The sequence below is a fragment of the Sinocyclocheilus grahami genome, unplaced genomic scaffold, assembly GCF_001515645.1.
Source record: "Sinocyclocheilus grahami isolate Dianchi unplaced genomic scaffold, SAMN03320097.WGS_v1.1 scaffold828.1, whole genome shotgun sequence".
Classification (NCBI taxonomy): domain Eukaryota; kingdom Metazoa; phylum Chordata; class Actinopteri; order Cypriniformes; family Cyprinidae; genus Sinocyclocheilus; species Sinocyclocheilus grahami.
The window spans coordinates 898406-915643 of record NW_015506007.1 but is presented as its reverse complement, the minus strand read 5'-3'; the positions used below and the strand labels follow the sequence as shown (position 1 = coordinate 915643).

General features: G+C 35.3%; 2 protein-coding genes across 2 annotated transcripts in view; both read right to left on the bottom strand.

The window, feature by feature from the left end:
- The window catches only part of LOC107562551 (integrin alpha-2-like), a 10359-nt gene extending 6595 nt beyond the window's left edge, over positions 1-3764 (bottom strand). The window contains exons 1-9 of the mRNA XM_016247188.1: positions 3719-3764; positions 2774-2897; positions 1883-1995; positions 1586-1677; positions 1347-1461; positions 1135-1262; positions 899-1047; positions 675-825; positions 74-227 (exon numbers count right to left, since the gene is read on the bottom strand). Coding sequence (XP_016102674.1) covers positions 74-227; positions 675-825; positions 899-1047; positions 1135-1262; positions 1347-1461; positions 1586-1677; positions 1883-1995; positions 2774-2897; positions 3719-3764 — 1072 coding nt within the window. The remainder of the gene's footprint in view (positions 1-73; positions 228-674; positions 826-898; positions 1048-1134; positions 1263-1346; positions 1462-1585; positions 1678-1882; positions 1996-2773; positions 2898-3718) is intronic.
- Positions 3765-7351: 3587 nt separating this feature from the next.
- Positions 7352-17238, bottom strand: part of LOC107562550 (integrin alpha-1-like) — a 45871-nt gene continuing 35984 nt past the window's right edge. Inside the window, exons 15-25 of the mRNA XM_016247186.1 lie at positions 14014-14144; positions 13216-13379; positions 12940-13132; positions 11415-11526; positions 9751-9827; positions 9279-9405; positions 9064-9144; positions 8892-8968; positions 8186-8275; positions 7565-7673; positions 7352-7387 (exon numbers count right to left, since the gene is read on the bottom strand). Coding sequence (XP_016102672.1) covers positions 7352-7387; positions 7565-7673; positions 8186-8275; positions 8892-8968; positions 9064-9144; positions 9279-9405; positions 9751-9827; positions 11415-11526; positions 12940-13132; positions 13216-13379; positions 14014-14144 — 1197 coding nt within the window. The remainder of the gene's footprint in view (positions 7388-7564; positions 7674-8185; positions 8276-8891; positions 8969-9063; positions 9145-9278; positions 9406-9750; positions 9828-11414; positions 11527-12939; positions 13133-13215; positions 13380-14013; positions 14145-17238) is intronic.

Here is a 17238-nt window from a genome sequence, read left to right as displayed (position 1 = left end):
TTTTTAAGTTAAAAAGGTGACCTGTTGTCACTGGATGAAGTCATTATTCATTTGGCATATGTGAACGATTTACCTTCAATGTTAAAGATCCTGTTCCCCAGAGTTCCTGCGATATTGATTAGCGCTTGCTCTGATGACACATTGAACATGTAGTTCTCTGTTGGAGCGCTAGCGATCAATTCAATCTCCTCTATGAATTTTTGAATATTGGCACTTTGCTTGAGAATCTGAATAAATTCATAGATGAACGTAATACATCAAATTCAAAAATGATGTTTGTCTTGTTAACAAAATAAAACAAAATACATTTAATTCAAGACATACTCTAAAAATAAAAAATATAAAAAAATATAAAAAATATATAAAAAACTTAAAATTAGGTACTTTACACTCTAAAAAAGTGCTGGGTTAAAAAGGGACAAACCCAGCTAGTTTTGCTGGTTTTGTCCCTTTTTAACCCAAAGGTTATATTTAACCCAGCATTTTTGTACAGTGTAGTATGAAATTTTAAACAATGAATACTTAAAATTTTTCTTTTCTGTAATGAATCTCACTGCTTATTGTATTTCATGTAATGTTCTCTCATTTCAACTTGCATAATAGATAAAAAATGCATAATTGTATCATATCTTGTTCACGTAATGCTTTTTTTTTCATGCTGATCTCTCACTCACAGCAATGCCAAAGCGAATGATGCCATCTCTGTTGCATCTCTCAATGACCTCTTGACCTTTAGAACCATCAGCAGATTCTCCATCTGTTACCACCACCAACACCTTAGTGGCACCGGGACGGCCACCATTTTCTGGTAGGAAAGCTGTTTGTCTGAAACACAAAGAATGTTTTATTTCCCCCACAAATAAAATAAAATTAAATGTAATAAAATAAAATAAAATACCTGACATTGTCAAGTGCTTCAAAAGTGTTGGTTTCTGTTCCAGTTTTTTGCTCAATATCAGAAGCTGCTGAAAGAACTTTGTCTTTATTTTGGTCAGAACTAAAATGATAAAGAAAGGACAAATCCTCTGAATACTGCATTATACTGACCTAAAAAAGAAACAAAATCCCAATTAAGTCATATCATATAAATCAAAGACAAAATCATATCAGAATAAGGTAAATAACAGTACTTACTCGAGTTTTATCTGGTCCGATATCGAGATTTTCCAAAAGCTTTATGAGAAAGTTTCTAACATCAGGCCATGGATATATACTGTTTGATCCGTCCAAAACAATGGCAACATCCATTGGCCCACCACAAGCTGAATGAGAAATTCAGATTAAGAATCACTAACTTACCCTATAAAGTATTTTGTACATTTCTGACCATACAAAATAAGATGTACTTTGAATGGCAGGAGAGAAGGATGACTGGAGTGTAAACTGTGGGCTCACTTCAGCACAGATTCCTGGGTAAAAATACTGACTGCCACAGCGCTGAGCCCACAGAGGACCACACGTCTGAAACACAAACATACCATCAGCTTTCTACAGTTTCATATCTTATACCTTGAGTTATGTCAAGGACTGAATGAGTGTTTTGAGTAAGATCCCCTGATGGAGACACAATGCTACTACAGCATACCATCAATGTGTTAGGTTTAGCTATTGGAGTGAGAGTCAGGCCCAGACTCATGTTGACATTGATGCTCTGCACACCATCTATGCTGATAGAGTCTGTGAAGACACAGATATATTTTCACGACAAGTGGGAAAAATTTAAATGATGTTAATTCTATTTGAATGGACTTTAAAGGACTTCAAAAGTATTGTGGTGTCAGATAGTTTAAAAACAATGGTGCTGTATCACGTCCAAAAGCCCATGGTCATACCACAACACTTTTTGCAAGTGCATAATTATTTAAAATAAAGAGAAATTTACCTGCAAGGTTTAGTTTCTGGCAGGTGGCTCTTCTTGAAGCACTAATGTCACACTTATAGAGATTTCCTTTTCTATTCTGAGGGTATCCACTCCAGGGAGAACCCACCAGCAGCCTGAGCAAAAATAACCATTTCTCTATGCAATCAAACTAATTATGCATGCAAATTATTTTTGCCCGTGGTTATGATATGTTTCCCTATACTTAGGGTATATTTCAACCAAAAATGAAATCTTCAGGCAATTCAAGATGTAGATGAGTTTGTTTCTTCATCTAAACAGATTTGGAGAAATGTAGCATTACATCACTTGCTCACCAGTGGATGCTCTGTAGTGAATGGGTGCCGTCAGAATGAGAGTCCAAACAGCTGATAAAAACATCTGAAGAATTTGTTTATCATAAACACGCAGCTTTTCACTTCACAAGGTGTTAACTGATGGACTGGAGTTGTGTGGATTACTTGTGGATTATTGTGATGTTTTTATCAGCTGTTTGGACTCTCATTCTGACGGCACCCATTCACTACAGAGCATCCACTGGTGAGCAAGTGATGTAATGCTACATTTCTCCAAATCTGTTCCCATGAAGAAACAAACTCACCTACATCTTGGATGGCCTGAACTTGAGTACACTGTTGGCAAATTTTTGTTTTTGGGTGTATTATTCCTTTAAGATTGTTAGAGTGCCAAATCATTTTCCTTTAGAATAAATTCCGGACAGGAATTAGTCATAAACAAAGCCGTCTCAAATTCCCCACTGTAATGTGTGAGTGAACTGTGACTCAAAGTATCAGTCCGACACTTCCAGAAATAGACTTTGGATCCACAATTTTTTTTTTTTTTATACATTTTGAACATGTTTCAGAAAAATGTCTGGTGTATGACATATCTTACCATTTTCCTTGATCATTGCTTATCTGTTGTACATTGTAGCCAAACTCTTCTACCGCAAGACCTGAGAAGATTTTAGCCCCTGCAGTTCCCACATTGAAACCCTGAGTGTGAGCGATACAGAAACCTGCGGGGAAAAGTTTGACATTCTCAGCTATGATTTTAGACCCTATTTTGTTTGGAAATGTATATTCACATACAGTATATTTAATACGGCTCTAGTTCGTCAAAAAACGTTTTTGCCATGAGACAACTGACATTGGTAAGCCTTTTCTATGACCAGCAGTATGTCGGCATATTTCAAACAATACTGATAAGTCGAAGTCAGAACCCAACCCTTTTTAGACTTAACACCCAACACACCTTCACAACAAACAATGGGACTTATTATGCACAGATTTATCTGCATCAACACAGATTTATCATGTACAAAAGTATATTTCTTTTTTAATAGTATAGATTCCAAGAGTGAGTGAGAAAATGAATGAATGAATAAATAAACAAATACATCAAATCGATTTTTGTTTTCATACAGAAAAATAGATGGATACATTTACCTGAAAAGCAAAATTGGTTAAATTAATAGTTTAAATCTTCATTTTTCTTTTTCAAATGGCAAATTGGTATTTATCAATTTAGTTCGATTTGTGATTAAAACAATAAAGAAATGTCATGGGTAGGGGAAAACAACTTAATTCAACATGCAGTATGTTGTCTGAAAGTACAATTGTACAATTCATACAATTTAAATTGTATGTTTTGAAGTTCATCTTGTTTAAGGAGGTTAAGATTTTACTGAGAGTAAGTATATGAAACAGTTTCATTATAGATCATTACCACAAAATAATAAAATATTAACATGGCTGTCCACCCAAATGTAAAAAGTCATGAAAACTATGAAGATTAATAATTTGTAAACATCATATGGTAAGCAAAGCAAGTACTTACTCTGCAATAATAGCAGTAGTATCACACATTTTTCCACTTTGTCCATTGCTGGAGAAATTGCTAAGAAAGAGTAGATGTGTGATGTCTCCAGTCCTACTGTAACTGTTATAATGAAACAACCTGAACTATCCCAAAGCTCAGAGGATATGATGTCATAGCAGCACTCCTGTAAGATTTCTATCTTCCTTTCATGTTGACATTATGCAACATGCCTACCACAAATAATTCACCACTGACCAAATAAGGAAGCTTGTGGCTTATTGTAACGGGCGTCATGCTTTTTATTTGACACTTCGTAAAAATCCAAATGAAAAAGGGAAAGATAAAAAGAGCAGATCATAAACTACGGAGAAGCTAATAAAAGACACAATTTAGACATGAAATCATATTCGAAAGCCGAGTCTTAATATATTTACAGCATGTTGAGAAATAGGCTATGCGCTGCTATTTTCCTGCGTTTCACTAGACTGGGCGAGGACAGGTGGGCGAAGACAGGTGGGCGAAGGGGCGGAGTCATAGAGCTGAGGAAGTCATACTCATCATGAGTGTGCCCACTGCAGACCATGACACACACACACACACACAGGTTTGTTTTTATTGTTTATGGGGACTCTCCATAGGCGTAATGGTTTTTCTACTGTACAGACCGTATATTCTATTGCCCTACACCAACCCTACCCCTAAACCTACCCCTCACAGGAAACTTTCTGCATTTTTAGATTTTCAAAAAAACTCATTCTGAATTATTTATAAGCCTTTTGAATTACGGGGACACTGAAAATGTCCTCATAAATCACCTTCTCGTTGTAATACCTATGTCATAAAAAGTAGTATACTTCAAGTTTATTTTAGCAAGTATACTTAAGTAAAGTTCAAGTATATTTTTTAAGTATAAATCAGATCCAGAAATGATAGCAAAACTCAGCAGTCCTCAAGTCTGCTGTTGTTCTGGGATCTCAGCGAATTATGATTGCCCATATGTTTCATACTGCGAGCTTGATTGAAATTCTCCTCCTCTTCCCCTAACATACCTGAATGAAATTTTCCTTGACTGTCTCTCCAGTAACTTGGAAACATTAAGTGTTTCTGACAAGTTTTTCTCAAGTAAACGTCTCAGTGAGTAGGTAAGCGGTGCATGTGGCATTCTCAGAGGTATTGTCATCATCATGGGCCTGTCTGCTTGGCTGATCTGTCAAAGTGATTGGTATGGTAGCATTCATATAGTCACAAAGGTGACAGACCATATGTTAAATCCATTGGCAAACACAGATGCACATGATAATAATAACAATCCCTGCATGAGATTCTCTTATGAACTTGATGGGCGAGAAATATTTCCAGTAAGCTCCATCAAACATAAACTATTATTTTGTCAGGACCACTATCGTCAAAATGATAGATATTTAGCATAAAGTTTGGTTTGGCGGTATGGTTCTATTCTGGGCAAAAACCTCCCTGCCCTTCCATGCAGCCTGTCATGAATGAGCAGGGAGAGCCAGCAATAATAACCCCCCAGGGTTAACAGAACAGAACAAGGCAGATATCATTAATGTACTCAATGATATTTAAGTGTAACACTTTATTCAAGATAAAGGAGTCTGATTAGCAAGGAATATCAGAAAGCTAAGTCCTGACTGTGGCGAAAGGTGGAGCTGGGGATGGAGGAGGGTCATTTGCTCCGAAGCAAGCTGAAAAGCTGCTGAATAATACTGAATACAGCTTATATAGGAATGCCGCGATAGGTGTCGTATTCCTATAGGTAGATGTGATCAGCTGAGAATCAGCTGATGCAAGCTTGACTCACGTGACCTGCCAGAACTAACGCTAAAGCTTAATTTCTGAGAAGTACATAAAAAGTAGACTAAAAGTAAACTTTCCTATTTTTAGTTTAAAAGAAGTATACTAACAGCACACTTGAATAAACTTCTTTTTCGTAAGGGGATGTAAGCCACAACATCTGGCCAATAAAACACATTTTTAAAACACGGTGTTTCAGATGTTATTTAGGAAGCAAAAATATCGACGATTTAGTTTATTTGCCTGTTATCAATATCAATTCATCCATCTATCCACCTTATTTTTAAGAATGGTCGCGAGGCTTCCAGAGTGTCGTTTACTCAGTTACAGCACAGCAATGCCTTTGTCCATATTAGGGATTTCCTGAGTCCTTTTCCTTCTGTGATGGAGTTCCTGCGCGAGGGCGCCCTCTGGCGTCCAGTATGATTGAAACAGACATTAAATGTGTTTATAGCGCTCAATAATGGCCAATCCATCCCAATTTTTTTTAAGTATACTCATTTCCTGCAGTATATCTGGGCACAGGAGCCTTTACCTAATCTGTTTCGCCAATATCCTATTATTACAGTTTTAACTCAGGGTGCTTTTGACTGAGTGAGAAAATGGACGTGTGGCATGAGAGCATGAGAAAAGTGTCAATTGGCAGCCCTGTGGTGACTGTTTCATTGCTTCCTGGAATACCCTCAGTACTGTATAAATAAAAACACACACAAATATGTCTCTTAAAGTGTCTAAATTACAAAATAAGCATTTATTTTTTTTGACAATATGTGCAAGGCTTTTTAAATCCGTGCTGAAAAGTATGTACAATATGACAAACCAGTGCATTACATAGAAACTTCACAGCAGAGTATCTGACAGGTGCCCAAGACCGATGGGCTTCATTTGAGAGCGAGGCTTGATTATCTTACATGTTTTCACCAAATTATTTTTAAACCATTTTTGTGTGTCTGAAACATTAATGCAGTTGATTGTAATATTTTATACAATAGAATCATGGCATTTCATTCAACAAAAAAACTGACTAAATGACACAAAAATATGAGAGTGGATGTTGAAGTTACAGTGCCAAATATGAGTCAGCTTTTGAACCCACACAGCAATAAATTTTTTCATGCCAACTTTAAAGAACATTTTTTTCTTGTGTTGAAATGACAGTTATATAATAAGACAGGGATCCTCAAATCTGGCCCACGAGATCCACTTTCCTGCAGAGTTTAGCTCTAACCCTAATCAAACACACCTGAGCAAGCTAATCAATATCTTCAGGATCATTAGAAAATCACAGGTAGGTGAGTTTAATCAGGATTGGAGCTAAACTCTGCAGCGCATTGGCCCTCCAGGGCAAGATTTGAGGAACCCTGTAATAAGACATATACTACACATCATAAGGCAGTACCACATGAATAAGAAACCAAGCCGAACACTTGCATCTTTGCATGTATTGTTTTCTTGTTTTACTAAAAAAAAACCTCAATTGATCAGTTTTCACCAATGAATGAGTGTTCATTTAAACCACCAATTAAATAAAATAAAAAAATTAAATATCCATATTAAAAACTTTATAAACCGTAATCTCTAGCTTCCACTAGCTGTCATACATGCGTTCACGACAGAGTGGCGTTCCAGCGGATGACGTAGGACGTCGGCGTAGCGTGAGAATATGCTAATCTCATGAGAACCAAGTTTTTTCAAGCAAAGGAAAACCAGTCTCCTCTTGGCTTACATCGAAATCCTCTGACATTTTCCTTTACAAATCCTCGTTTTATACTTCTAATTTGTGACTGGTGTTTTGTTTTGCTCACTCCTCTGCACTTCGTTACTTCTCATTGGAGCTCAAGCTACGTCTACGTCATCCGCTGGAACGCCGCTCTGTTGTGAACGCGAGGTCAACAGTTAGCGGAAGCTAGAGATTACTGTTTATAAAGTTTTAAACATGGATATTTTTCTTACACAAACGCTTCAGAAGGCCTTTATTCACCCCTGGAGCCGTGGTTCACATGATGCCCTGAAAGGAGTGATTCAAACTCCAGATGTTTTGAGTCTTACCGTGTAGCTGATTTTCACCTCATCCCCGATCACACTAGTGTGGTTGAAAACGCTGGGTATCGTCTCCTTCTCTTTAAATATGATGTGGTCCTGCTTCATATACTTGTTTCTAGGATAAAAACATATTTATGCTCTGATCAGCAGTCCTGGTGTATATATCATTTGAACATATTATGACATTTAATTACATTTCACTATGCAAATTACTTTATATATGTTAAATATAGAGTACATTTGAGATATATTAGACTCTTTAAAATAATGGTGCTTCACGATGCTATAGAAGAATCTTTTTTTGTCTAAATGGTTCCATAAAGAACCTTTCTGTTTCACAAAAGGTTCTTTGTGGCGAAAGAAGGTTCTCCAGATTATAAAAAGGGAAGAAAGAGATGGTTCTTTAAAGAACATTTTGACTCAACGGTTCTTTGTGGAACCAAAAATGGTTTTTCGATGACATTGCTGTGAGGAAACTTTTAAGCACCTTTATTTTTAAGAGTGTACAGAATGAAATGGCAAACTGAATAATCTCATCTGTCAGTGCATTAACATTACTGCTTAGTTCAGTTCTGCTCAGATGCTTATTTTGGCAAAGCTGATTGGTTGGTTTAAAAAGCCACTTACGCACTGAATCTCAGGTTGGCTTCGTGCTGCACAGGGATGACGATGCTCACAAAGTTGTCTCTCAAGTTTGAATCCGACTCCTCACTATCACTGCAGTCAAAATAATAATTATATATCAAAATACTGTGCCCCTATTCTATGGAAACTTGTTTCGGCCACTGAATAAAAAAAACAAAAAAGTTAATTGCAACTTTTTATCTCAGAATTCTGACTTTACATCTTGCAGTTGACCTTTTTGTATCACAATTGTGAGATTTTGCATGTCAGAATTGTGTGATATACAGTAAAATCGCAATTGTGTGTTATAAAGTCAGAACTGCAAGATGCAAACAATTGTAAGAAAATTGTTATTTCCTCTTAATTGGACTTTGTAACTTGAAATTGTGAATTTATATCTTTTTAAAAATCTTTTTATAATTCTGAAGTCAGAATTGCGAGATGTATTTTCGCAAATGTGAGAGAAAAATTCAGAATTTCAAGAAAAAAGTCAGAACTGTGAGTTTATAGCTTGAAATTCTGACTTTATTTTTTGCAATTGAGTTCATATGCAATTCTGAGCGAAAAAGTCAGAACTGCGACATAAAAAGTCACAATTATCTTTTTTATTTTTGGTGGAAATGGGCTTCCATATTATTCTCTGTTTAATTGAGTCAAACACAGTAAAAAGTGGATTTAATTAGTGAGTAGTCATGGGCGTAATTCTTACGTGGTTGCAGTAACATTGATCACAATGTCCTTACGAATATGAAAGGGATTGGGCTCGAACTGGATTTTGAAGCTTTCCTGTTGGATTGACATGATAAGAGTGTAAACAGAACGAGATATAATAATGCACGTTATTTTATTATGTTAATTTAATAGTAAGAGGCAAATCTCACCTTTTTGTCAGTTTTAAGAAAAGGATATCCAACTGCACATACTATTCTGGTAGGATTCGTTTCACAGTCTTTATCTTTGGGCTGCAAAAAAGTGACAACAGATATTAACTGTTTTTGAAAATAGCAATGACTTTTTCCCCCATTTTGAATGCATTTGTCGTTGAATTGTTCCATCTAAAAGTTTTTCTTGCCACATTACAGATGACAAATCCTACCTCAACTTTCACATAGTTGATATTTTCCGTGTGGCTCAGTGTAACCTTAGTATTGTAAGCATTGTCTCTGCTGTTGTGGATGTCGATGTTGACATAAAACTTCTCCTGGTTGCTTTTTATGAGAAGTCTACAGAAATACATGGAGATGGACAAAGTCAATTTGCATCTAGTGCTCTAGTTCGCTTCTATTATCTTGTTGTAATGTCTTGCAGACAAATCTGAGGCTGATGACAGAACGTGTGCTGAACCTATTCTCTCAAAAGTCAACAGAAGTGGGCAGCAGACAACAGAAAATGACAAAAATACATGGGAATAAACAAAAACTCATGTACTACGAATAATACAGCCACTTCAGATCATGTCATAATTATCTGAATTGTCATTTTACATATATAATAATATCAAAGAATGAAGCAGAAAGACACAAATAGGACGATTTAACTGACCTCATATTAAAAGCTATTAATAATACCTCGAGATGTTTGCAGTGGCTTTAAGGTGTAGATTAGCAACACACTTGTCGTCATTCCCGCAGTCCACTAATGCAATCTAGAGCAAAGAAAATACAAAGAAACGTAATAACGGATGATTTATTTTGACGTGCTCGAATGGTCGTAAAAACAAACTTCAAAAGCATCCTCATCCCTTTAAGTTTGCCAAACACTGTTAGTCTGTAACAGTAGCAGTATCTGCTGTACAGAATCAGCTTTTGTTTTGCACCCTTTCCCAACAATGTAATTTAATTGCAACAGGCATTAAGCCAAATGCTTCCAACAAATATTTGTCAGGAATTATTTTCCTGCTCCAGTGCTTTAGAAGACATGAGCAACAGAACTCGAGGGAGTAGCAGAGGCAAACAGTCAGTGAAGTTTCCAGGAAAACGTGTTCTTCCTCCTGATAACCTTATCTCGTGAGCTTGTAAAGCTGTCTCCTTGGGTTTATGTGTGTGTGTGTGTATTTGTTTATGCTACATTGTGGGGACCAGCCTGCAGTCCCCACGAGGGAAAAAAATATTAAAAATAGTAAATGATGTTTATCTGAAAGTGTAACAATGCAAACAGGTTTTCTGTAATGGGTAGGTTTAGGGTTGGGTTAGGGGATAGAAAATATCATTTGGTCAGTATAAAAACAATAGAAGTCTATGGAAAGTCCCCACAATTTACAGAAATAAACATGAGTGTGTGTGTGTGTGTGTGTGAACACACTGAGTTATATAAGAAACCTCCAGTTTCCAGATGGACTGGGAGTAAAATCAGGACTCATTCCAGCCATAATCCTCTACTTTATGTATCACTTATTTTCCCCCTTTATTTCTATAGCGCTTTGTACTACACAGATTGTTTTAAAACATTGATAAACATGAAAAAAATTATTCGAATGATGCAACAGAATGCAATTCTGCTGTAAAGCAGCTCTAAAAGGACAAGGATAAATAGTCACTATTCAGTTGAAATCAGCTCATCGCTGATTCAGTTCAGTTAAATAACTGTGTAAAGTCAATTAATGTGTAAAGTCCATGCATATAATACAAATATTGCCTGCTGTATTGTCTAATTCAGGGGTTTGTACACTAGTTACACTAGGGGGCGCAGGGGATTTAATGGGCTCTGGAGAAAAATTTTACAAAATATATTTTTTAAAGCTAGATATTTTTAATAATAATAGAATTAAATATTTAACACAATTATTTATGTAGTTATTTATTTTAAATTTGAATTCACAAAACTGGATTTTGCTTTCTAAAAACTGGTCAAAATTCATGAGATTAATAATGATTTATTGTATTTAGCACAATATTTTTGAAAAATATAATTTGTGAAAAAATATTTCTGAGTATTTCAACATTCATCTGACATATATTATTATTTATTTTAAAACGTAATTCGCAAGCAACAGTAATATCATGCTTGACATTTTGGAAATATTTTGTGAAAAAATATTTAGGTATTTTCTATATTGAATGTTTTGTTATTATACATTTTAGATATATTATTTAATTTGTAAACAACATGTCTTGATAATATCATGTTTGATATTTTTGAAATACTTTGTGAAAAAATATTTGAGTATTTCTATATTAAACTCAAATGTTATTATACATACTTCTTTTGCTCAGTTTGCTCACAGACTGCATACTTCCTCTGGATCTCCGAGGGCAAGTATGCAGTGAAGCAGGACGTGCTGCAGTGTCTCAATGGAGGCTGGGCTGATTTTTCTGGCCTCGGGCCTTTGATCAGAGAACCTCTGGCTTTTATTAAACTCAAGTCGTCTGGTTTCAAACGCTTAGTTTTATGCTCTTTATCTACTGAGAGATGTTAAACGTAACCTTATCTAGATCAGAGGCAAAAATGATAGACAGTTAATGGTTTCGGAGAACAGGAGGGACTGGTTTTATAAGAAGCTCGTCTGGAGGGAGTGTATACAGTCTCCATTACAAGCTACTACTTTACATTTATAGATTTTATAGATATTACATGCATCAACAGATTTTCTCATTACTATGTTCAGAAAGCTTTAAAATATATTTTTAAGGTCAATTGGATAGATGATAAATAAACTTTTACAGATAAACATAACTTTTTTTTTTTTACAAATTTTTATATATATATATATATTTTTTTAAATAAAAAAAATTATTTTTTACAGATTTTCATAAATATTATTTATTTCTTTATTTATTTTCGGTTGTACCACATGACACGTGTAGCCTTGTCATAAAAAGGTCAAATCATCTGATACATTAAGAGACTTATTAACCTGTGATATCATTTCCTGTTTTGTGTTTTCCCTGCATATTTCTGCATGTTAATAGTTAATATTTCTGATATTTAATCAGAACTGCTTCAAGAAACAGTAATAATTATTATTGTTAACAAAAACTAAAAACTAAAAAACCTTTTCATTATTTGAAATAAAACAAACATTAAATGAAATCAAATGAAATATAAAAAATTAATTAAATATTAAAAACTTATTTTATTTCAGCTAGCTGCCAAGACATTTTCAGTTAAATTGAATTAATAAAATAACTGCAATTTAAATATATTTATATTATAAATGTAAATAAATATTATAAACGAAAACTAAAACTATATAGCCATTTTTAAAAAAAATTATAAAAAAGATAACAAAATTACTAAAATTAAATTAAAAATACAAAAATTACAAGTAAGTAACAACTTATTCAAAATATGAATAGAAACTATAATAGTATATCAATGATACTAAAACAACACTGATACTTCATAAGGTGTTCTTTTCAAGAATTTAATGAGGCGTATTTCTTCATTATAATATCAGGACGGTTGCACCACCCTGACATTTTTGTCTTTAGGCCCCCTAAACATATCAAAATTCATTTCAATTCAGAAATTCAAACATATATTTTCATCACAGAAGAGGTGAATTCAAGTAAATATATGTATTAATATAATTTTTAATGAATGAACAACTAATAAAACTAGAAACATCTTAATTCTAGAAGAGTTATTGCCTTGTTTGCTTGTCTTTAAGGCTATGTATGTCATCCAAAAAAGGAGCAACATCATGTTTTTTATACACTAAACTGTTACTTGTTCTAAAACGTAACTTGTTGCTGGAGAACTCTAGTAGCGTTTCTTCTTTATATACACACCGTACACACAACTGAACACGAAGAAGCTAAAAATCACGTGACAGAAGTTTGCCCTCTTGTGTATAAGAAGACTGGTTACTTGCCGACGTGTAGAAGGTGTGCTCTCTGCAAAGCCTGTCCACGATGGACTCGTTCTTCTGCAGCCTCCTGTTGTCCGTTTCGTTAAACCGTCCTCTAGCAATCGCTCTCAGCGAGTCAAGAGTCAAACTGTACCTGATGACTGGAGCAAAACACCATTCGAAAACGCAGAATTTGAAAGATTTGACTGACAAAAAACATAAAGAAAGCGCATCACTTCCTCACCCGTTCCTGTGTTTGTGTCTTTGTCAGACTTGATTCGATATTTGAAGCACACTTTGGTCTTCACACATACTGTGGTCCTCCCTTGAACCTGACAGGTCTGCTGCAGATTGATCTTGCTAGGGTCGAAGGTCATCTCGGCAAGAAGCTCTGCGACATCCCGAGACCTGGATTCAACAAATACAACAAGATGTTTACTTGAACGGAGCCGCATTTGGAGGATTAATAGGTGTCTCGTTTCGCTCTGTGCATCAACAGCTGGTTCGTAGATCATAGATTGAGTTCAGGCTAACGAAACGCTTCAGATGGCCTCCAGAAATACAATATGTGGTCAATTAGAGGCAAATTGAGAGCTCCTAAAAGGCTGGGTGGTGCAGTTTGGGGAGTGAAGATGGCAGAGGTCACTAGACTCCATGGCTTTGCTCTACAGTCGCAGGGTTTCGGTGTTTAGGGGTCATTTTGTGGAATCTGTGATCTCTACAGGGGATCTAAGAGAGGAAATGCAGCCAAGCGTTTATTTGGTGGTTGGAGGCACTCTCACACAGTTTCAGAGGCCAGCAGAAATGGGTCGTAGCGGAGGGACGTAACCCCTGACGGACAAGCCTCTGCGATGTGGGATGTTTAGGCTCGGGTCCAAATTCGAGACAGCTGCTGCGGGTGGGAACGAGGAAGCTGGACGTCCAGAGGGTAGTGGGTTCAAGTTACACACCCATGATTTTATTTTAGCCCTGGACATTAGTGGGAATTTGAAATGTTGTACTACAGGACAGATTGAGAGGAATAAATTCAATGAAAGTTCACCAGAAAAGCGCGGCTCCTCCTATTCCTCCGATGGTGACGTCAATGATGCCGTCATCATTCAAATCCATGATGCCGTGAATCGATTGGCCGAAGAACTTCATGCTCTCTCCGTCTCCTCCAGCAGCAATGCGCTACACACAGACATATACAGATCATATAAACGCGACTAATTCCTGTAGATGCTTATGAATGTAGAGCAGGGCAGCAACACTGGAGGAGGTCATTTACGGTCTGATTTTTAAACAAAAAAAGAGTGAAAATTACAAATTGCAATATAACTTATTAATATGTAAGTTTGCATAAATATAATAAATACTGCATTCTATAAATTAAACAAAATACCATACTTATTTAGTTATATTATTAATATCACATATTTTATTAATATTTAATGTAGTCTATATTAATGTAATATTGCATTATAGGCATTAAACAAAAAGGTAATATTTATTATAGTATTTGAACGTTTATATAAATAAAATAAATACTACATTATATGAATAAGGTAGGAATACAACATTTATTTTATTAATGAAGCATATATTAATATATTATATATTGCATTATAGGCATTAAACATGACCACAACTATTATTATACTATTATACTATTTATATACATATAAAAATAAATACTTCATTATATGAATTAAGAAATACAATATTTACTAAAGTTTAAAATAAATAAATAAATGAATAAATATTGCATTATAAGCATTAACCAAGAATACAACATTTATAATTATATTACAGTTTATATATTTAAAAAAAATTAATTAAAATATATAGAAATACAATATTATTTTATTAAGAAGTTTATATTAATATAATATATATTCCACTATACAGTATGCACTAAACAAAAGCACATTATTATTATTATTATTAACTAATTGCATGGATATTACTAGCATATTGGCTGTTTATTAGTACTTATAAAGCACATATTAATGTCTTATCCTATATGACCATATTTTAGATCCCTTAATCCACCCCATACTGTACTGTACTTAAACTTAACAGCTACCTCACTAACCATTATTAAGCAGCAAATTAGGAGTTTATTGAGGCAAAATTTGTAGTTAATAGTTAGTTAATAGTGTGAGAATTGGTCCCCAAACTACAGTGTGACCATTGTTTTTATTATTTTTACTTTTATAATAAACATTTAAGTTAATATAAAAATTAAACATCAAGTCCAGATAAAGGTAAATGGCTCAGTTCAGCTAAATGTTTTACTGTCCAGCATCCCTGTGACCCTACATAGGATACATAAGTATTTGGAGAGTGGATAAATGGATGAACAAGTATATGACTCTGTACATATATTTTAATGTCTAATTATCACAAAGACACTGTAAGCATTAGGCTAAACTAGGGGTGCAACGGATCGTAGATGATCCGTAAACACAGTCTTAAGTTAACGTAAACAGCTGAGAAAGAAACCAGTATTAGGTCCGAGCATTAGGCTAAACTAGGGGTGCAACGGATCGTAGATGATCCGTAAACAGTCTTAAGTTAACGTAAACAGCTGAGAAAGAAACCAGTATTAGGTCCATGCATTTTGGTCTTAAAGAGACAGCAGCCAATAAATACCTGTTTCTGTCTGCTAATCAAACACCACAGCTCTAACAAAGATGAATCTGTATTTAACTTGTGCAGTGAGCACTATTTTGTTATTTTACACTTAATTCTTACATTTCTGCATCTGAATGCTACTGTTACTGACTTTATTTGTAACTGTGTTTTGTTGTATTCATCTATGCTTGTACTTTGTGTAATTGTTCTTGTTTTATTACTAACTTTATTAGTTAAGCTAGTAGTTTTTGCTGTGGTATAGAAGTACTTAAAGTAAGCTTTCACAACAATTTTTTTTTTTTTTTGCTGATCCGAAAAATGATCCGATCCGTGACTCAAAATCCGTAATATGATCCGAACCGTGAGTTTTGTGATCCGTTGCACCACTAGGCTAAACACATGAATATAGGTGCGTTTCCATTACAGATTTGCGCAAAACTTTGGCGATATTTTATAAATGTCGATAAAAAAGTATTGCGAAATGACGGCGTTTCCATTAACCGATGTTATGCGACTAAAACGTAATTTTTTCCTCTCGCGATAAGTCATGGCAACGGATTTTGATAGGATTTTGATGGATTTTGGCTACACTAGCCATTATATTTAATCGAAGGAGGCGTATGCATGAATCTTGACCATAGACTGTATAAAAACATGGACAACTTCCGACGAGCGTTTTGAAGCCTAAAGTAGGCAGAGCCAACCGTCGCCATCTTGGCAGAGCGTCACTCCCGGATAATCGAAAATGGGCCACCTAGCTCGACGGTGGTGACAGCAGCGACAATCCACCTGTCACTCAAGTGGCCACGCCCTTAATTATGCAGAACTTTAAGGCTTAATATAATTTAAACGGATGAGTTATAAAAAAAAAATTCACCCCCCTCACAGTTGTCATGAAGGGCAAAATTAGCTATATAGACCAAAATAATTTTTTGAACCAGGCTGTAAACATGTTTTTTTCTGCTGTAAAGGTGGGCATTTAGCGGCCAGTTGACGAATTACAGTTTAAGTCACTTCCTTGTTGGCTTCACGAGAGAGAGCGGGAGGTTGCTGCTCGATCTTGACAGAAGCAGCGCGGAGAGCAGCTTCTGGGATGTGCCATGGCGCAACTGGTAACATAAGCGTTGACTAGAGTGGTAACGCGCCGCAGACGTGTGCAGTGTAAATAGTCTAAGCATTAATGGCAGGTAAAGCCCCTTATACTTGAGAGCAGCGACATATGAAGTGTTTCTTGGAGGTTGTAGTAGGCCTACACTGAGGAATGATCATATGCAGGGATTGAAATTAACTTTTTCACTCACCAGCCAATTTGGCTACTAAATTTTTAAGTTAACCAGCCATTCATAACTTCTACTAGCCAAAAAAAGGAGAAAAAATACAGAAATAAACCAAAAGCTTGAGGCTGTCTACACTGGACGTGACAAAGCGACCGTTGCAAATCATTTTGTGTCAGTACTAGGGGTGTGCGATATTGACAAAAAATAATATCTCAATATTTTCTGGGATTTTATCGATAAAGATAATTAGACAATATTTTGCTGAGTGTGTTATTGTGCTGATATCTTATACCGTGGAGAGCTGACTCCTAAAGTTTTTGTTATTCTTCATTATTCTGTGTGGTGATCAGTTCACAGCAGTGATATAAATT